General features: G+C 41.9%; 1 protein-coding gene across 2 annotated transcripts in view; it reads right to left on the bottom strand.

Moving 5' to 3' along the window:
* SLC30A10 (solute carrier family 30 member 10) overlaps positions 1 to 22,622 on the bottom strand; it is a 44,195-nt gene that overhangs the window by 5,385 nt on the left and 16,188 nt on the right. Inside the window, exons 1-3 of one of the 2 annotated variants that reach the window (XM_024130734.1) lie at positions 9,291 to 9,930; positions 8,516 to 8,593; positions 2,057 to 2,296 (exon numbers count right to left, since the gene is read on the bottom strand). In XM_024130734.1, coding sequence (XP_023986502.1) covers positions 2,057 to 2,296; positions 8,516 to 8,593; positions 9,291 to 9,930 — 958 coding nt within the window. Of the gene's footprint in view, positions 1 to 2,056; positions 2,297 to 8,515; positions 8,594 to 9,290; positions 9,931 to 22,622 lie in introns of those variants that run through there. The other variant, XM_055083920.1, reaches the window with a different exon arrangement.

Consider the following 22,622-nt stretch of genomic DNA (forward strand, 5'->3'; position numbering starts at 1 on the left):
AATTTTTAATTTCATTTATTGTGTTGTTCATCATTGTTTATTTGCTCTTTAGTTCTTCTAGGTCCTTGTTAAATGTTTCTTGTATTTTTTCATTCTATTTCCAAGATTTTGGATATCTTTACTATCTTTACTCTGAATTCTTTTTCAGGTAGACTGCCTATTTCCTCTTCATTTGTTTGGTCTGGTGGGTTTTTACTTTGCTCCTTCATGTGCTGCATATTTCTCTGTTTTCTTATTTTGCTTATCTTTCCTTTTTTAAAAAAATGAAACATCAGTGTGTATATATATATACACAAAAAATGATTTTTTTAGAAAGATTAAGTCTTGTTTTATTGAATGACTGACACAAAAATATTAAGAGTGGTAATTTCTGGGTGGTAGGATTATGAGCGATTTCTATTTTCTTATTTAGTCTCTTCTATATTTTCCATATTTTCTAAAATTAGTATGTATTTAGAAAGATGGTATTGAACAGTGATTATGAGCAACCTCTAGCCAGACAGAGTTTGAATCCCAGTTAATCATTTACTACCTGCATGACATTGTAAAATTTACCCAGTCCCTCTGTGTCTCAGTTTCCTTATCTATAAATTAGGAATGATAATGACAGTACCTCATAAGTTTATTTTAAGGATTAAAATGAGTTAATATAAGTAAAGCACTTGGCCAATATTACCTAGCATGTAATAAGTATCATAAAAGTGTTGCTATCGTTATTACAATCTAATTTTTTAATATCTGCTTTTTTTTTTTTTTTTTTGTGGTACGCGGGCCTCTCACTGTTGTGGCCTCTCCCATTGCAGAGTGCAGGTTCCTGACACACAGGCTCAGCGGCCATGGCTCACGGGCCCAGCCGCTCCACAACATGTGGGATCTTCCCAGACCAGGGCACGAACCCGGGTCCCCTGCATCAGCAGGCGGACTCTCAACCACTGCACCACCAGGGAAGCCCAATATCTGCTTTTCAGTATATATATATTATTTTGTTAAAAGGCAATATAAGCCAATATATATCACAAGTCGCTTTGTATATGCTTATTTTGTTTTTTCCATTGGCAAACAAGCCCCTGGAAGGAAAATGATGCTGTATATCTGCTCCTCGGAGCCTCTTTTACCTCCGTCATCCTCTGCCTGCAGCACTGGGCAAAGAGTAGGCATGCAGGACAGCCACACTGTAAATCATGCCTGTAGGGGGAGAGGCTAGCCATGGCTGTTCAATATATTAAGACCCATCAAATCTAATTTCAGCTATCTGTCATGAAATAAGGTCTTCCAACTTTCAGCTGCATAGTGAGCCTGGGCTATAGTTCATGTTTACTGGCTCACTGATGAAGTAATGATAGACAGAATAATAGCAAATATTCATGAAAAAAAAATTTTTCCTAGAAAAACTTCATCTCCATTTAGAAACACTAGAACTAAAGTTGCACATTCAGTTTCTCACCAATATCTGGAGAGTTCCCATTCAGACATTCTATAAAGTCTATAAAAATGTTATATCCTCAGATGCACATAAACTCAAGTGAGAGTTTGACCTTCTATTTGAGCAAAGCAAAGAAACAGATTCCACTACTGAATGAGTGAATTTAAATATGGTCCGTTTTACTGTGCTTATAGGACACACGGTGACTTGCGTGCCCACAAAACTCAGTTAACTAGAAAGCAGGATCCAGAATAGGAAGGAAAGACTCATGTTTTCAGAATAGGGGGAATAAAAATCAAGTCCTGGGCAGAGTGACCTTATCTGAGTTAGAATAAATCTCTGACATGAAAGTAAATAAACAGCCCAGGAATAGGTATTGCCCAAGCAACACATTCTTAAAAATTTGCAGTAGAGTCAGAGAATGATGGGCTACAAAGGACCTTTGGTTCTCGGAGCTGTGAGTCGTCTTAGTAGCAGCAGTCATCTACAAAACACGCGAGGATGTCTCTGTTGCTTTGTGATTTAGAGTATTTCAGGATACAGAAATCAAACACTGCTCTGAAATAACGCTGGCCCTTTGGCCTGAAGACCATTCACTGGGCAGTGGTTCGAGACAAGAACGGCATGACTTACTCAGCTCTTCCACGTTGACGCCTTTGGGGACCATCTGCAGCAGAATGGCAGCAGTCTCCTTGATGAGTGGGAAGGCAGATGACAAAATAATGATGACCATGATGACAGTCAGGCTGGGGTCAATGTAGCACTGCCAGTTACATGGGTCCTCATGTTTCAGGGGAAGCACATAGAATATGATGGCCGTAATCACCACAACCACCGACCCCAGGGCATCTCCCATCACGTGTAAAAGCACCCCTGCGGGGAAGAAAGAGAGGCTAATGAAGCCCACGTGACACTCACTGACTTGGCTTCCCAAGTCTATGAATACCTGTTGCTATTTGTTCTCTGTCCAGTTAGAACAGCGGGCTGGATTTGAAAGCAAAAAACAACGGCCACTGCTGCACAGAAAACAAAACCTCAGGCCACCATCCCAGGACCCAGAGAACCTGGAACAGCCTGGGAAGATTCTGAGCTGCAGACACCTGCGGGAAGACGGGCTGTGCCAGTTCAAGGTGCCACATTGCTGCCACCTACCACCCATCAGAGGGTGCCAAGCCGGAAACACACGCTATGCAAATGGTTTCTTTTTCTTTCAGACAGGTGTCTGTGATTTAAATTGTTTCAAACATTTCTTTTTTTGGGGGGGGAGGTGCCATGCCACGTGGTTTGTGGGATCTTAGTTCCCCAACCAGGGATCGAACCCAGGCCCATGGCAGTAAAACCACAGAGTCTTATCCACTGGACCACCAGGGAATTCCCAAACTTTTTTTTCCTAATTGAAGTATAGTTGATTTACAATGTTGTGTTAGTTTTGGTGTACAGAAAAGTGATTCAGGTATACATATTCTTTGTCATATTCTTTTCCATTATGGCTTGTTACAGATAAATATAATATTTACATTTATTTATTTATTCTTTGTCTTCCCTCTACCTTGATCCATTTTCCCCTTCCCTAAATGCATTTACGTACTTCTCACTTAGCCTGTGGTCACTTAAACTGCCTTTGGTTTAAGAGGTCCTCCACAGTGTCCAGCAACATTCCCACTAAATAAAGAGCCCTTTGAAACAATAAAATAACACTTAAATTCTACAGATAATAACAAAAATTGTGGATGCCTTTACTTAAGGGAACCACATTCGAAAGTTTTCGGTTATGATACAGAAAGCGTGTAATTCTAAAGAAGATCTAAGTGTCCAATTGTTGGCTGGACATAGACTGAACTGGGATCTAGTGAATGGAGTGGAGATTTGTTAGGATTATAAAGTATAAACACAAAGTGTTTTTCTTTACAGAAAGCAACATCAGAATCTTTCTTTCCAAAGTATGGCTTGCAGACCGGAAGCACCAACATCACCTAGAAGCTTCTAAGAAAGGCAGAATCTCAGGCCCCACCTCCAATCTATTGAATCGATTCTGCATTTTAATAAGATCCCCAGGTGACTGAAATGCACATAAAATTTTCAAGGCGCTGCTCTAGAAGAAAGTATATGGATTAAGCCTCCATGTATCCCAGATTCACCCAGTAGAATTAATAATCCAAAATACTAACAACTCACTCATGGCTGCAACTGAATAGTTTCACTTAGAAGAGGCTCCTTCCTCCTGGCAGCACTTCTAAGACCCTGAGTAGCGTCATAGGTCGAATGGCGTTTTGTAAACACACTAAATGTAGTTTGTGGCAACCTCCCCCCGCCACCAAAAAACTACAAGAATAAAAAGAATCCCCACATCTCCTGCTGGCTGAGTGTTTACTTATGGTAATAGGGTCCCGATTCAATAAATGCATGAAGTAGTCCCATTTTTAAATTCTGTGCCCGCTTCTTCCCACCCCACCCCTATGGGAGCTTCTTACTCCCCAGTCCCTGTCCTCAGCCAAAAAGAGAAACTCAGAATGTTCCCAAGAGTTGGTCTCTACAGCTTGTTTCTCCAGGAGGAACTGAAGATCAAAGCTTTAACCTTCTCCAGGACAGTACAAAATACTACCATAAAAATATGAAGACCAAACATTTCCTATAGGCACTTGACATCATTTTCACGGCCTGAGACCATCTGTTATTCTCTTTTTCATAGACGTCAGCCTCGTTTCCTCCATTAGACTATAAGTAACATGAAGGTGAGGGTCGTACCCTGCATTTCCTTTGTTTGTATTTTAGCACTGGAGGCATACAATCTAGGCACTCAATAAAAAACAGTGTTCTGGTTGGTCAGTCATAACTCCCACGACATAGAGTACCTTCTGCCTTTTACTTAATTATAATAACTGTAATGCTAGCTAACATATATGCACCAGACATTGTTGTAAGTATGTTGCATGTATTTACACATTAAGTCCTCTTAAGGACTCTCTAAAGTGGTTACTCTCTCCACTCTACAAATGAGGAAACTGAGGCACAGAGTAGCTTAGTAACTTATCCAAGAGCACACAGCTAGAAAGTGTTTGTGTGGGGATATAAATCTCCATAGTTTGACTAGAGAATCGTTGTGCATCCTGTCCCATCTAAGTCCTAAATTCCAGTTTCAGGTTCTCCTTCTGAGAAATCTCACTACTGGACCCTAAGAATTATATAAAAGAGTGTTCAAATTTATTTTTCACATAATCCACAGTAAGAATCTTATTTTGCATCCTAGCCCAGGCACAAATACACACTGAAACAAATGTTTCTTGAAAAAACAAAACCTATCCTTACATGGGATTTATTACTATTTTCCATTCTACTTCATTCAATTCTAGTTAGTTTTCAAAATGCTGATCATACTCTACTAAATTGATTTTACAGCCCAAACTATCGTGACCTTCAGTCTGAAAAACTGCTTACAGCTTCATTTCACTAAATTCCTGAGATATTTCTGTGTGTTTTCTGGCCTCCCGTGCAAAGATGGTCATTATCTTCTGGGGACCTCAGTCCACTGGTAGGATTCTGGATCAGTGCGTCAGTAACTTCCAGAGGGAGGATTATTCCCTGTGATGAGAAATCTCAAGAAAAGCTTCTCGAGAGATGGGCAAGACTCTGAAGAGGAGACAGACTTCAAAAGGCAATAGTCCCAGGCAGAGAAACTCAGAGAAAAGGTGTTCCAAGCAGAGAACTCAAAGGAGGCTGCAGAAGAGGATGTGCTTGTCAGGCAACGTGGGAGACAGGTGCGCTACATTTAAGAGTCACAGACCTGACAGTCTCTGTGAGTCATGGATCTTGTGAAAGTCAACCTCTCTGAGCAGCAAGATTCTCACTGGTGAAATGGGAATAAGAATAACATCTGCCTCATTTCTCAAAGAGGCTAGTTCTGAAGAGGACATGATACTAGAAAAAAATGTGTATAAAAATCTAAAGAGGGCTTCCCTGGTGGCGCAGTGGTTGAGAATCCGCCTGCCGATGCAGGGGACGCGGGTTCGTGCCCCAGTCCGGGAAGATCCCACATGCCGCGGAGTGGTTGGGCCCGTGAGCCATGGCCGCTGAGCCTGCGCGTCCGGAGCCTGTGCTCCGCAACGGGAGAGGCCACAAAAGTGAGAGGCCCGCGTACCATGTGTGTGTGTGTGTGTGTGTGTGTGTGTGTGGCAGGATAAACTGTTGAAATACTGCCGTGATTTGCTTTTTGCTATTGACTGTCAGGACCATAGAATAACAGAGTCAGTAGAACACTTGGAAATTAATATGACCTAATCTGTAGCTCTGAAACTTGTTAGTGACTCAGCTATCTTGAACACATTTGTGTTGCATGCTGCCATCTCAAAGACTTTCAGGGATAATGTCTTATTATCATGCTAGTCAAAAGATGTTTTATTTTGTTATTTCTATGTCTAGCTGAAATTTGAGTCACTTATTATGCATATATAATTTATAATAAAAATAAAATGTAGAAATTTAAAAAAAAAGAGGACGTGAAACAACGTCTGAAAACCCACTGAGAAGTGCGTGCACAGAAGTGATGGGAAGGCAATTCATTAAGTGAATCCTCTGTGCTGTTCCCATCAGCCATGTATCTCTCACAACAACACAGCGATGTCAGCACTGCTATTATCTCCCTTATGTAGATAAGGAAACTGAAGGTCCAAGAGGGAACGTTACTTGCCCAAGGTCACATAGCTAGTGGAAGGCAGAGACAGAACTCAAACCAGATCCGCCTGCCTAAGCCCTCCTCACCCCACTATACGTGTGTCTTAAGTGGTGGTGAGACAGGCTGGGACCTGGGACCTGGGACCCTTTGCTGCAGTGCTTGCACCTGGACAAACGTCTCCTTGAGAAACAAAATCAACAAGCTCACTTGTATCTGGCATCTTAAAAAACAACAACAAGCTCACAGATACAGAGAACAGATTGGTGGTTGACAAGAGGTGGCGGAGGCGTGGGCAAAATGGGTGAATGGAGTCAAAAGGTACAAACTTCCAGTTATAAGATAGTTAAGTCATGGAGATGCCATAGACATCAGGGTAACTATAATGATGAACCTAGTGGCAGGACAGGAATAAAGACATAGACAGAGAGCGTCGACTTGAGGACACCGGGTGTGGAGGGGGAAGCTGGGACCAAGTGAGAGAGTGGCATGGACATATACACACTACCAAATGTAAAACAGATAGTGGGAAGCAGCCGCATAGCACAGCGAGATCAGCTCGGTGCTTTGTGACCACCTAGAGGGGTGGGATAGGGAGGGTGGGAGGGAGACGCAAGAGGGAGGAGATATGGGAACATGTGTATGCATATGGCTGATCCACTGTGTCGTACAACAGAAACTAACACAGTGTTGTGAAGCAATTATACTCCAATAAATGTGTATTTAAACATAATAATAAATAAAATAAGAAAAAAATAATAATACTGTACCATATATTTGAAAGTTGCCAAGAGAGTAGATCTTAAAAGTTCTCATTATGAGAAAAAAAAATTGTAACTGTGCATAATGATGAATGTTAACCAGACACTGTTATTCATGTATTTATATTTATACTGTGGTGATCATTTCACAATACAGACAAAGATCGAATCATTATGTTGTACACCTGAAACTAGTGTTATATGCCAATAATATCTCAATTAAAGAAAGAATAAAAAACAGAACGTGCTTTGAAAAGGTAAAGTGCTATGATGGTGAACTCCATCTTAAAAACCCATTAAATATATATATAGGATATATATGTTATTAATATATATTATATATGTAATATATATTAATAATATATATATTATATATATTTATATTTAAACTGAACCTACAAAAAAGGATAAACTAAAGGATTATGAGTTGTTTTTTTTTTTTTTTTTTTTTTGCGGTAGGTATGCGGGCCTCTCACTGTTGCGGCCTCTCCCGTTGCGGAGCACAGGCTCCGGACGCGCAGGCTCAGCGGCCATGGCTCACGGGCCCAGCCGCTCCGCGGCATGTGGGATCCTCCCGGACCGGGGCACGAACCCGTGTCCCCTGCATCGGCAGGCGGACTCTCAACCACTGCGCCACCAGGGAAGCCAAGGATTATGAGTTTTTATCACAGATCCTCTTTCCAAAAAGATTCACCACCATGTTTTTTAGGAATTCCCCTGTTGCAGTTAAATTTTTTTAACTAATTCATTTAGAAATGTTTAGGAGCTCATGTGCTACTGTTGTTCTTTTCTGATTTTCCCTCCAGATTCATTCTGGGTATCACTTTGTAAAACAGATGTGAGACTCTCAGAAATGAAGGCGTTTCCTGCATTATTTGTTTTTCTTTGTATTATTTACCTCTAAGCCCCACTTCAGGCTTCCTCAAACCATCTGCAGGTAAAGGGCTGCATAACTTTTGTTGAAATTCTCCATCAGATTGGGAATTGGGCTTTCCTGAATCACTCTGAAGCAAAATCTGTGCCCAAGAAGTTGGAAAGGGGAGATGTAGTGTACCATGTTGGTGTCTGGTGAGAAACCCACTTTTGAACTCCCAGGGCTAAACTTTGCCCTGGGTTTGTGACCTTGGGCGCATGGTAGGAGGGATGCAAGTGATGTGCCTTCCTCTGTCTCCCCAGAACCCCCCTCTTTGGACCTTAAGGTGGAGACTCAACTGAACCAACAGATCATCTCAGGAGCAGTTTTCTGGCCAAAATAAGTGAGGCAATGAGGGTCAGTCAGCAAGGTCACTTGGGGCATAACCTTGGATAGATCCCACCTACTCTTTTCCAACCTTTATCAAAATGATATCCAATTCAAACAGGCTGCATTTTATGTTAGCAATATCCACGGGCGGGCAAAATCAAGCAGTAGCATGCCAGGGATCTGTGAGACTCTGGAGCAGGCAGCGCGAGCATGGGTCTAAGTGGAGCAAGGATAAATCATTAGCAACGCTGTCGCCCCCAGAATCGATGCTGTGATTAGGCAAGAGACCTAGGTAATAGTCTCTGCATGTAACCAGCCTACTTTCTAACACACCTATGAAAAGGCAAACAGAAATGAAGAGTCCAGCCCAGTCTGTGCCTAACGCTGAAAAGGATTTCAGCTTGACCCCAAGTCAATCCTACCTCTGATATTCAGGGCTTCGGACTTCTTCTCCTTTTTCATAGTCTCTTCTGGCTCATTCTGCGTAGTCAGGGAATCACCTGCATTCAAAGAAGAAACCCTGTGTTGTGTATAAGTTCTACAAACAAAAAGAACCAATGGACTCAAAAAAACGTTTCGTTATTTTTAAAGCCCACTACCTCATCAGCCCCCGCCACCTCTCCAAACACACAGCCCAGAGTGGCACATTTTGGCCTTTAAATCAGCCTTGTGATTCACCTTTGGACTTCCTTCACACTTTCATTCAAGGTCAAACAAACAAACAAACAAAAAGAGAGGTAGTGGGAATCCACCCCCAACCCCAAACCCATAACTCCCAGGGGGACGGAAGGATGGGAGGGAGAAAAACAAAGTGCAGATAGTATCCAATGGAAGAGGGAGGGGTGGGGAGTGCTATCTGTTGCCCAATAATAATAACTGATTTCCGAGAGAATCAATACTCCTATACAAAGAGAATAGGGGGAGGGGAAAAGAAGCAAAGGGGGCCCGAGGACCCAGGAGGAAAAAGAAAAGAAATCGAGGGAATACGTTCAGTTAGCGTCATAGACTTAAAGCCGGCCGGCAGAGGAAATAGTTGTGTTTTTTTTTTGTTGTTGTTGTTGTTGTTGTTGTTTTGTTTTTCTGTTATTTTGTTTTTAAAGCAGACAGGTAAAAAGAGGGCGTGGGGCGAGGAGGAAGGGACCGGGCGCGCGGGGGAGGGAAGGGCAACGCGGTCCGGAAGATGCAACCGAAAGGCACCTGCTACGTTGGAGAACACGGTCGCCCCCTTCTCGTCCTTCCTGTCCACCGAGGCCACACGGAGGGTCACGGCCGAGTCGCGGCCGGGGGCTGGCAGGGCGGCGGCGTGCCAGCGGCCCTCGGCGCCTTGGGGAGCCGGGAAGACGCCGCGAGGGCCGCCCCCGGCCGCCGGCTGCTGACGCCGCCGCTCTTGGCGGCGGCGGCGGCCGCAGCAGGCGAACCAGGCGGCGCAGTCCCGGAAGACGAGCAGCCCTACCACGTTGACGGCCAGCCCCAGGGCGCCCACGATGAGCACCAGCTCGGGGTCATCGATGCGCTCGGGCCGGGCCAGGCGCAGCACGGCCTCCACGAAGATGGTGAAGCAGAGCGCGGTAAGGAAGACGGCGTTGCCGAGCGCGCCCACCACCTCGGCGCGGGCGTAGCCGTAGGTGGCGCTCAGGCTCCCGCGCGGGCGCCGGGCGATGTAGCCGGCGCTCAGCCCCACGCACAGCGAGATGAGGTCCGACAGCATGTTGAAGGAGTCGGACAGCAGCGCGATGGAGTTGCCCAGGTAGCCCGACACCAGCTCGGCCACGAAGAAGGCGACGGTGAGCACCAGCATGAAAAGCAGCCGGCACGTCTTGCCCGAGTAGCGGCCCATCCCCGCGCCGCCGGTCGTCCCGCCGCCACAGGGGGGGCGCGGCGCCCTTGACTCTGCCGTGGCCTGGTCCCCGCCTCCCGGGCCACCCTGCCCGCCGGCGCCCGGCCTTCTTATAAGGCGGAGGCGGAGGCAGAGCGGCCCCGGTCCCCGCACGTCCAGAGTCTAAAGGAAGGGCCGGGCGGCCGTATCTAAGGGACCTTTCGCCGCCTTCCCGATCCCTGCCCCTCCCTTGCGGCTCGGCCTCCCTTGGCACGTGGCCACGGGCCAGTGTCTGTCCTTCTAAGGACGGAAGTGGGCAGAGAGGGGAGCTGCCGAAAAGAGGGGGCGTGCCTGGATGGCACTCGTCACAGACACCCGCTAAACACACGTGGTGTTCACCCGAAGACCCCTTTTCTCCAGTTCCTCCGATCACCCGTGCCGTGACTGTTGGCTTTTAGTGATAAGGACCTTGACTGCTGCGGGGTGTGTTCGCAGTGGTGGACGTGAACACCTTCGCGTACGTGCCCAGACACCGATCCGCTACAGATTCCCTAAGAAGCTGGGAGCACCGACCCGTCCCACGTCCCACCCTGCCCTTCCGGGTGCTTCCTGCCTTGCATTTTGCGAAGTTTGAGCTGATTGCTCACTTGGCGCTCCCACTCCACCACCACACGTGGTAGAGCTATTTTATCCTCTCTTCTTGCACACAGCCTTCATAAAGGGCACACTGTCGCCTCTGTCACCCCCTCATGGCCCAGCATCATCCCTGTCCGCCTTTAGGAACTTGGCTCGCAAGGTCGCCTTCAGAGGTGAACTGCACGCAGCCCTGGGGGAGAGCTCAGATCACACTTCTGTGAGCCTGGCACTCCCTCCCAGCTCTCAGAAATGCAGTTTCTCTGTCATAGGTGCAGGTCCCTTGGCCACCAAAGAAGACAAGGCTGGCCTCCTCTGTGTACTTGTCTCCGTTCTCCATTGGAGAGAATGTTCTCCTCACCCCCATGGGTCCCTCCCAGCATGACCTGATAGAGTTCAGTGACTGACCTACGTGAAGGCTTATTCCAAATAGATCCTTTCTGTTGACAACAGGCTGTGTTCCAAGTAAACGTTACCCAGAAAAGGACTGTCTCCAGGACTCGGGGAAAAACCAATGATCGGGGTCCTTGAAGATGGGTGTTTGCTCTTGCTCAGTTCAGGGAGCGGGGTGGGCGAACCTTGCAGGTTTCTTTATTGGTTTGTTTTGGTTTTATACTCTTGTCTCATTCCGAAAAAGATCTGAGGGTGAAGTCTGATGATCTCTCTTCTCCCTCCCCCATTCCCAACCCCTGAACTTTAACCATTCCTAAAAAAACACATCTGCTTTTGGCTTGGAGATGAATAAAAATGTCTCACTCCAAAAGAGCCACAGAATCCATTCAGGGAACATTCTACTTCTAGTCCCATTCATTGCCTTAGCCTTGTAAAGCATGAACTTGTCTTTTAATGGTCTCCGAGGGTCCTTAACAAGCATGCAAAAACTTCTTGTATCTGAGGGTTCCACCTTAAACCAGATGAGCCTCGAAATTCTGGGAACCTGTGATGCATTCCCTTCCCACCTCCAGGAAAATATCCCTACACTGAGAACTTGAGGAAATTGATCATTTAAAGTCTTCTCTAGGGACTTCCCTGGAGGTCCAGTGGTTAAGACTCCGTGCTACCAATGCAGGGGACACGGGTTCGATCACTGGTCAGGGATCTAAGATCCCGCATGCCCCATGGCATGGCCAAAAATAAAATTAAAAAATAAAATTAAAAAAACAACCACCGTTATTTCAAAAATAAATCAATAAATAAAGTCTTCTTCAAAAATTAGTATTAAAATGACCAAAAACTAAAAAGCAGTAAAGAGATATAGGCTGATGAAAGTTTTGAGGCTGAATGGTCTTGCACAAGTTCCTTAACTGTCTGGGCCTGTTTTCACTACTGTAAAGTGAGGATAATAAGAGTGCCCTCTCATAAGGTTGTGAGGATTGAAGGGGTTAATAGGTGTAAAGTGATTATAACAGTGCTATTGTAACAGATTATAATAGTAAGCACTCAATAAATGTTAACTGCTTATTTAAAAAAAAAAAAAAGCAGACAGGAAGAAAAAGAAGGTGTGGTTTGAAGAAGAGTGGGTAAGAGAAGGGAAGAACAAAGTGGTCCAGAGGGCCACATGATAGTATTAGTATTAGTATTAATATTAGTAATACAGCATGTGTAACAAAATTGCTGTTGAGCCACAGATGACACACTCTAATACAAGAAGAAGCTATGCCCAAGTACTGCAGACTATGAAACCCCTGAGACATGTAACCTATGACAGAAAGCCAAGCAGTCAAAATAAGAGAGAAAGGCCTTTTGGAGATCACCTGACAGCACTAACACAGTCCCCGCTGGTTGCATTTCTCTGTCATTCACAACTGCAAGAAAAACCTGAGAGCAGCACAAATATATCACTTGTGTCTGTTGCCCAGTCATTCTCCTAACCAAAGGCATATAAGAAGAATTATGTCATTGCCCCGGGAGGGCAGTCAGTGGAACTAGAAAGCCAGCGGCTGAGGAAGCGTAGCGCCCTGCCCAGGGCCTAGTCCTGACTTCAAGAAAAGTCTAAAGACTAAGGGTGTCAACCAAAAGCACTTAAGGAAGATGTTCTGATATATATAGTTGTGTGTATATGTATATACAGACATATTGCTGTGTGTACATATATATATAGTTGTGTGTAAATATACATATATAGTTTGTGTGTGTGTATGTATACATACACATCTATATGTATACAGGTTATACATATATAATCTAAATTAATTGCCAAAAATTTACACTGCATCTTATAGTTACTATGAATTATGAGGTTTCGGTAGCTTTTTTCAAAATTTTTATTGGAGTATAGTTGATTTACAATGTTGTGTTAGTTTCAGGCGTATAGCAAGGGAATCAGTTATACATATACATGTATCCACTTTTTTTTTTTTAGATTCTTTTCCCATATAGGCCATTAAAGAGTACTAAGTAGAGTTCCCTGTGCTATACAGTAGGTCCTTATTAGTTATCTATTTTATATATAGTAGTGTGTATATGTCAAGTCCAATCTCCCAGTTTATCCCTCCCCCCCCAAGCCCCTGATAACTATGTTTGTTTTCTACATCTGTAACTCTATTTCCGTTTTGTAAAGTTCATTTGTACCATTTTTTAAATTCCACATGTAAGCAATATCATATGATATTTGTCTTTCTCTGTCTGACTTACTTCACTCAGTATGCCAATCTCTAGGTCCATCCATGTTGCTGCAAATGGCATTATTTCGTTCTTCTTTATGGCTGAGTAATATTCCATTGTATGTATGTGCCACATCTTCATTATCCATTCCTCTGTTGATGGACATTTACGTTGCTTCCATGTCTTGGCTGTTGTAAATAGTGCTGCAACGAACATTGGGGTGCATGTATCTTTTTGAATTATGGTTTTCTCCAGATATCTGCCCAGGAGTGGGAGCTTTTGGTTATTGAGCTCTGATTCTCTGCCTAGCCCTTGTGCTGAGTACTTTATAGTTATTATCTCATTTCATCCTCACAACAGCCCCATAAAATAAGTACAGGAAGACTTCAGAGATATTGTGGGTTCGGTCCCAGATGACCCCAATGAAGGCCGATGAAGCGAATATCACAATAAAGTGAGTCACACAGAATTTTTGGCTTCCCAGTGTATTTAAAAGCTATGTTTACACTATACTGTGGTCTATTCAGTGTACAATAATAGCATTATGTCTAAAAATGCAATGTACATAACTTGATTAAAAATACTTTCTTGCTAAAAATGATAACCATCACCTGAGCCTTCAGCGAGTCATAGTAGTAACATAAAGATCACTGATCACAGATCACAAAAACAAATATAATAATAATGAAAAAATTTGAAATATTGTGAGAATTTCCAAAATGTGACACAGAGACACGAAGTGAGAAAATGCTATTGGAAAAATGGCCCCAATAGACTTACTCGATGCAGGGTTGCCACAAACCTTTGATTTGTAAAAAACACAATATCTGTCTACCAAGCACAATTAATCAAAGCACAAAAAAAGAAAAAAAAATGAGGCATGCCTGTACTACTTTATAGTTGAGGAACCTAAAGCCCAAAGATTTTAAGTAACTTGCCTAAGATCACACAATCTGTAAATGATAGAATAGAGATATGATCTAGGCATCAAATTCTTGAGTGTACTTTCTTCGCCCCCGCAATATACTAATTTGATCATTTTTAACACTTCTTTTGTTCTAAACAAATGAAAGGACTTTTTTTAAGTTCATCATTTACTAGTACAGAACTTGATGTGCTACAATTCATAAAGTCGGATTACGACACCCAAAATTCTTTTTACGATGGTGTTTGACCCAGAAACTAAAAGACCATTTTTTGTTTGTTCTTTGTTTTAGCAATTGAAAGAGCAGCTGTTTTTGTTTTCATTTTTTAGTTCTCTTTGACAAGAGATGATGCTCCCTTCAGGGAAAAGAATGGACATCTTGTCCAAGTCACCAAATTCTTACTCAAAAGAAGAGGTAGCTCTTTTTCCCCATGGTACCTGTCTCCAGACTGTAAATACATCATCAAAGGCTGGAGCCTTCTCACCATTAGCCCAGCTCCAAACATGCTAAGCGCGATACAAACATGATGACTTTTCAAAGGGAAATTGCTTCTCCAGGAAGCTGAGGAATCTTGTGTACAAATCAGTTCTTCATTGATGAATTTATATAATATGTATATTTGTAACACTTTGTAACACAAAGGAATTTTTCTACCCAAAAGTATGCATTTTGTCCCTCAGAAGATTTTTAGAATGCATTAAATTTAAGAGATGCTTTAATTGAGATGACTATTTTTTTTAATGATAGAGTCAGGAGATATGAAAAAGATAAAAATTAGGTTGATTGGGAGAAATACTATCAACGTTTGAGTTGCAGCCCATGAGAAGGAGGCAGCTCTAATATGAATTTTGAGCTGTGCCATCAGCCTGCCGAGTGGCACCTCCATGGTTTCTCCAAAATGTCACGTGTTCTTTTTTTATTAATTTATTTTTAAATTTAATTTTACTTTTTATAAATGTCATGTGTTCTTGCCTCCAAGTGGCATGTGTACTCCCAGGACTAGACCTGGAAGTGGTGAGAAGGCAATCCCCCCTATAAAACATCAAATAATACAATCTTCTTCTTGAGAAAAGACCAGCTTCTGGATAATTTTAATTTTGCATTCATCTTAAGAAAACTTGAAAGGCAGAGCAGTGTAGCAGTTAATAATTTGAGTTTTGGAGTCGGACAGCCTAGCTCTGTTACTTACGTACTGTGTGACCTGGGGCAAGTTCCTTACACCTCTCTTTCCTCATCTATGAACTAAAGATAATAGTATCTACCTCATGAGGTTATCATGAGACTTAAGTGTGTATGTAAATTACTTAGTGTAGTGCTAGGTCCATAAGGAGGCCTCAATAAGTGTTAAAAAATAAGCACCACTTTGATTTTTAAATCCAAGTCTAGGAAAAGGGAAATATTTCCCTTCACTAAAGGATTCGCATAAGGGTTACGTTCAAAGAAAAATACACATTTAAGGATTTGTTCGCAACTCAATCTAAGGAGTAGTGAAATTTAATACAGACAAGATAAAACATTTTAAGCTTCTTAAATTTATGGTCTGAATGTTTGTGTCCCCCCAAAATTCGTATGTTGAAATCCTGATTTCCACAGATAATGGTATTAGGAGGTGGGATCTCTGGGAGGTGATTAGGTCATGAGGGTGGAGCCCTCATGAATGGGATTTGTGCTTTTATAAAAGAGACTCCACAGAGCTCCCGAGCCCCTTCCACCATGTGAGCTCACAGTGAAAAGGCTCTGGCTATGAACCCAGAAAAGAACGCTCACCCGACTGTACTGGCACCCTGATCTCAGACTACCAGCCTCCACAAGTGTGAGAAGTAAATATTTGTTGTTTATAAGCCACTCCGTCTGCGGTACTTTGTTATATCAGACCAAATGGACTAGACAGGAAGTATAGTTTGAATTATAATAGTTCGACATATACAAAGTATAGGAGCCCAAGTTGCTGCCTGTTGAATGCACAGGTGTAAAGAATGACACTGGGCTTCCCTGGTGGCGCAGTGGTCGAGAGTCTGCCTGCCGATGCAGGGGACACGGGTTCGTGCCCCGGTCCGGGAAGATCCCACGTGCCGCGGAGCGGCTGGGCCCGTGAGCCGTGGCCGCTGAGCCTGCGCGTCCGGAGCCTGTGCTCCGCAACGAGAGGGGCCACAGTGGTGAGAGGCCCGTGTACTGCAAAAAAAAAAAAAAAAAAAAAAAAGAATGACACTGATTTTTATATGGCACCAGGGGTGATGGGTTTGGGCCGTTGGATGCATTTGGCAGTAGCAATGCCAAGTTATTCAGGGTTGGCCTGTCTTTGTGAGCAGGGTAGCTCTGGTCTGTGTGCTTCTGATCATCTGCAGATCACAAAGGCATACCCAGACACTCACTCCTGGGGAAACCCTGTGTGTGAGTTTTGGAGACAGAAGAGAGAGTAAGTGAGAACAAGCTAACGAAGGGGATATGGCTATTGGGAGGAGGGAGGGGAAGGGTTAGAGGCAGAACTGGGAATAAGAAACACTGATATCATCCAAAATTCCCCATCATTTACTGATAGCATTTGGGGTGTGACTCCTGCTCTGAATAGGTGAATAGGAGAGAAAAATCATAGAAACATAGAAAAAAACACAGAAAACAAACTTATGGTTACCAAAGGGGACAGCTGGGGGTGAGTAGAGAAAAATTAGGAGTTTGGGATTAACATATACACACTACTATATATAAAATAGTTAACCAACAAAGCCTTACTGTATAGCACAGGGAATTATATTCAATATCTTGTAATAACCTATAATGGAAAAGAATCTGAAAAAGAATATAATGTGTGTGTGTGTGTGTGTGTGTGTAACTGAATCACTTTGCTGTATACTTGAAATGAACACAACATTGTAAATTAACTATACTTCAATTTTAAAATGATTAAATTTTAAAAATCAGCTTTTGGATCATTTCCAATTCAAATGGAAGCAAAAAGAACTAGAAATTGCAAGAAACTGGGGGACTCCTCCTTGATGTTGATTCTAAACTTAGTAATAGTTTTAGCTCAAGTCCTATATTATTTAATAATTTATAAAAAGCTTTCCACTTGTGTTAATTCCATTAGAAATAATCCACAGAAGCAGCAGATTTCCTCACTGCTAGATTCACCTTAATTTTTAGACTATATGAAAATGAGAAAGGCCATTTGCCCAAGATATTGTGAGAATAATTCTGTGTTGGGAAGAGGTTAAAATAAAACCTATAAATGGATACATTTATCTGCCAAAGGCTGGTTAAATATTCAGGGTTATGTAGTGGAGAAATGGAGGTTTTGGATCCTCTCAGATCTGAGATCAAATCTTGGCTCCATTATTTACTAGCAACCAGGCAAGTCTATGTTCTCATCTATAATCTGGAGATAGAGACATCACTCTTTCACACAATGGTGATGGGGATCAGAAAGGATAGCATAGTGGAGGGCCCTGCATGGCACCTTGAGTAGATAATCAACAAATAGTGGCTCCTTTCCTTAACCTCTGGCCATCAACATTCCCAGACTTGTTGACTTTTAGTAACATTGTAGAATCCCCTTCACAGTTATTTCTATTACCCTAGGTTTTATAAGAGTATCTATTCCCCCCTTGTTCAAATAATCTAATTAGCTTAGGACTAATTAACTATTGATTAATGTATTATGAATGTAAAATATTAATTAGTGAAATATTTTATGAATATTAAAATATTTAAAATAAAATATTTTATGAATATACAACTTCAAACTTCTCAGCTATCATTGCTATCCTTCTTCGTCCATCACGACCTTATCTTCTGTTATTACGTGGTAGAAGAATAGAGAGAATCAGAGTAACTGGACTGGGAGACGTAACTTTATTACCATTGCAAAATGAGAGGTTGTGTCGAGTACTGAAATAAAGTCTAGAGAGAAACTAAGATTCTTGGCCTCCAACACTAAATTATTGTACAACTTAAACCAGTCACTAAATTTCTGAGCTTTAGTTTCCTAATCTGTAAGTGGAAATAAGAATTTCATACTACTTAATGCATATTTGATGTTCTAAACATCAAATAAGATAATGAAGGTACAAATACATAGACAAATAAAAGGCATTGTTATTGTAATTATGAAGCCATGGATCCATAATCAACATGAGTTCTAGAAAGCAGGTGCTATATTTGTAACAACCAGCAATTGAAATAGGTCAGCTAAGGTTTTAGGTTGTCTGGAACTCCCTCCCTGCTTCCTTCTCATAAGATACCCTGTCCTCTTTGACATAGACATGGGCATGTAATGGAGGCTGAGCCAATCATAGTTCCTCATCCCCTAGTCACAGTGCTTGATTCAGGGGATGGGCACATAATCCAAGATGGGCCAGAGTTCTTCTCTTGGAATTTTCAGAATGGATCTGGGAAAGAAAGGGTTTCCATTCCTTGTCTGGTTACTAAGCAGTGAGGGTGTGACTTAGAGCCCCTGGTAATTATGTTTCCCGCTGCTTCCTTTGCAATACCCTTCAATCTGCAGTAGGAAAGGAAAGAGAAAGAAATGAGAATCCCTAATGGAATTTAAGTCTCTGGTTCCAACTTGACTATGTGAACCAATACATTTTCCCTTTTTGCTCAAGCAAGTATAAGTTGGATTTCTGTCACTTGCAAGCAGATACTTCCAGTCAATAGTTGGCCAAAAACCCATGCCTATTATAAAGTGCTAAGAATGGTTTCTCCCCTTCTCCACATTCAAGATGCATGAGAAATATAAATTTAAGCCTTAAAAAAATAAAATGGAAAAATAAATATGACCTTTCCTCACTTTGATTCTTCCCCAGTGCTGGAAAAATTATTTCTGCTTCATTCTCTTCTCCCCTCCAGAGGAAAAACTTGAAAAATTGTGACAGTCTTTATTTCCTCAAATTCCATTCTCTCTGCCACTGACTCCAATCCCACCTCCATCTCCACCAAAGCCACTGGAAAGGCTTTGTCAAAGTTACTCATGGCCTCCTAATTCTTGAATCCATTGGTTTTCTATCCTCATCTTGCTGGAATTCTCAGCAACATTTGTTGCTAAAGACCTTGCTTTCCTCCTTGGACACTCCATTTGACCACCGAACAATGTACCCTCTTGGTTTCCCTTATATCTCACTGATAGTTCCTCCGTCTCTTCTCTAAATCTCTAAACAGTGCAGCATCCCAGCACTGAGTCCTAGGCTCCCCACTCCTCTGTGTCTATGCTGTGGTAACTGGGTGTTACTGTCCATGTGGGAGGTAGAGACCATGTCTGTCTCACTGGTTGCCATATCCCCAATGCACAGAGGGCTCCAGAAGGAGGAAGGAATGACATGAGCCAAGGCCTGGAGAATGGAGTTTGGGGTGGTAGAGTGGAAGGAGATGAGGCTTTGGGTGGCAAAGGACTGATTACTGAAAGTCTCCTAAGCCAGGTAAAGGATTTGAGACTCAACCTTAGGGAAATAGGAAGCCACTGATCAATCAGGGGAGTGAGAGCCATTGGTCAGTCAACAGATGTTGAGTGAACATTTGCCATATTCTAGGCACTGGTCTAAGAAAGGATATAGCTGAGAATAAGAGACAAGGACCCTGCTCTTGTAGATCCTACCTTCTAGAGGAGATAACAGGAAATTAAAAGAAAGAATGAACAAAAGAATAAAAGAAAGTGGGAGGGAGGGAGAAAGAAAGAAAAGGAAGGAATAAGAGAAGGGAGGGCAGAAGGGAGGAGGGGAGTTGTCAGGTAGTGATAAAGGCTCTTTTGAAAATAAATTTTCTACTCCAGTGGCCTTCACACAGTTTTGTACTATGGAATGGCTGTGGAACTACTTTAGATGGAAGGTCATGGAAGCCCTCTCCAAAGAGATGAAAATTAAGCTGAAACCTAAGTGACAGCAGAAGCCAGCCCTGAGAAGAACTGGCAAGAGCATTCCAGGCAGAGCCCACAAGTGCAAAATCCTTACAGCAGAGAAATAAGTGGGATGTTTCGTGGAGTAAAAGATGGCTGGGATGGCTAGAACTCAGTAAGCAAGGGGAGAGGGGTAAGACCTGAAATCAGAGAGGCACGATGAAAGTGAGATGTTTCTTGGAGCCATGTCTCTATCAAAAAGGGAAGCATGAAAGAAAAGAAAGCCATGCAGTACAAAAATGTTTCTTAAGGCTGACCTGCTTTTACTCTTTGTATTAGCTGCCTGATCTCTGGAGGAATTTGAGTATCCAATGAATGGCTAAATTTTTTTCTTTAAGTAGACCTTTATTTTTTGAAACAATTTTAGGTTCCCAGCAAAACTGATCACAAAGTACAGCACTTCCATATAACCTTCTCCCATACACATCCGCCATTATCAACATACAGCACCAGCATTGTACACTAGTTGCAACTGATAAAACTACGTTGACAGATCATTGTAACCCTGAGTCCATAGTTTACATTGGGGTTCACTCTTGGTCTTGTACGTTCTATGGATTTGGACAAACGTATAACGACATGTATCCACCATTAAAGTATCACACAGACTAGTTTCACTGCCCTAAGAATCCTCTGTACAACACTTATTCAGCCCTCCCTCCTCCCTAACCCCTGGCATTCAGTCATCTTTTTCCTGTCTCCATATATTTGCATTTTCCAGAATGTCATATAGATGGCAAAGATGGCTATACTTTTAAAAACGTGAGGTAAGCAAAGCACTCAGAACAAACTAAGTTCTTTTCTGCAGAGGAAATTATGTGAAACATTATGAACAAGTGTCTGCAGCTCATCCTGCCCTGTAGATGGTGCCTTCCATTTTCAGTGGAGTCATATAACGAAATGGAGCTGGGACATCAGAGGCATGATGGCAGCTAGAACTTCACGGGTGCCCTTCAGACACGTTCCCATGTCTTTTCTGACATTATCTATCCTGAGAAAACTGAGGTTGGAAAAGTCAATAACTTATTCAAGTTTTTCCAGCTAGGAAGAGTTAAATGATATGAACTTCAGAAATGAGCAGACTTGACTTTCAATATTGACACTGCCACCAAGTGTATCATGTGGACAATGGCAACAATTTCATGATAAAAAATCTCAAATGCTGATCCTCTAGAGTTCATCCCATAATTTTATTATATCATTATTCTGGAAAGTTCTCATATGATTACCTCATTCTTTCTACCTGCTTATGCTATTTCATAGTAGAGATGTATGTAGTTTATTTAAGCAACCCTCATATCCACTGATGAATATTTAGTTTTCTTGTTTATCCACTTGTATTTCATCATCATTGTGGTCATTATTGTGATTGTTTATGTAAACTCTCTGTAGTAAAAATCCTTGTACATTTTTCATTGCTCATTTTTGGAGCATAAATTCCTAGAAATACTGAGTCTAAAAGTATGGGCATTTAAAACTTTATAGCCAATAATTACCTTAAATGTAAATGGATTAAATGCTCCCACCAAAAGACACAGACTGGCTGAATGGATACAAAAACAAGACCCATATATATGCTGTCTACAAGAGACCCACTTCAGACCTAGGGACACATACAGACTGAAAGTGAGGGGATGGAAAAACATATTCCATGCAAATGGAAATCAGAAGAAAGCTGGAGTAGCAATTCTCATATCAGACAAAATAGACTTTAAAGTAAAAACTATTACAAGAGACAAAGAAGGACACTATATAATGATCAAGGGATCGATCCATGAAGAAGATAAAACAATTGTAAATATTTATGCACCCAACATAGGAGCACCTCAATACATAAGGCAAATACTAACAGCCATAAAAGGGGAAATCGACAGTAACACAATCATAGTAGGGGACTTTAACACCCCACTTTCACCAATGGACAGATCATCCAAAATGAAAATAAATAAGGAAACACAAGCTTTAAATGATACATTACACAAGATGGACTTAATTGATATTTATAGGACATTCCATCCAAAAACAACAGAATACACATTTTTCTCAAGTGCTCATGGAACATTCTCCAGGATAGATCATATATTGGGTCACAAATCTAGCCTTGGCAAATTTAAGAAAATTGAAATCATACCAAGTATCTTTTCTGACCACAACGCTATGAGACTAGATATCAATTACAGGAAAAGATCTATAAAAAATACAAACACATGGAGGCTAAACAATACACTACTTAATAACGAAGTGATCACTGAAGAAATCAAAGAGGAAATCAAAAAATACTTAGAAACAAATGACAATGGAGACACGACGACCCAAAACCTATGGGATGCAGCAAAAGCAGTTCTAAGAGGGAAGTTTATAGCAATACAATCCTACCTTAAGAAACAGGAAACATCTCGTATAAACAACCTAACTTTGCACCTAAAGCAACTAGAGAAAGAAGAACAAAAAAACCCCAAATTTAGCAGAAGGAAAGAAATCATAAAGATCAGATCAGAAATAAATGAAAAAGAAATGAAGGAAACAATAGCAAAGATCAATAAAACTAAAAGCTGGTTCTTTGAGAAGATAAATAAAATTGATAAACCATTAGCCAGACTCATCAAGAATAAAAGGGAGAAGACTCAAATCAATAGAATTAGAAATGAAAAAGGAGACGTAACAAC

Source organism: Physeter macrocephalus, chromosome 4 (genome assembly GCF_002837175.3).
Source record: "Physeter macrocephalus isolate SW-GA chromosome 4, ASM283717v5, whole genome shotgun sequence".
NCBI classification, from domain to species: Eukaryota; Metazoa; Chordata; class Mammalia; order Artiodactyla; family Physeteridae; genus Physeter; species Physeter macrocephalus.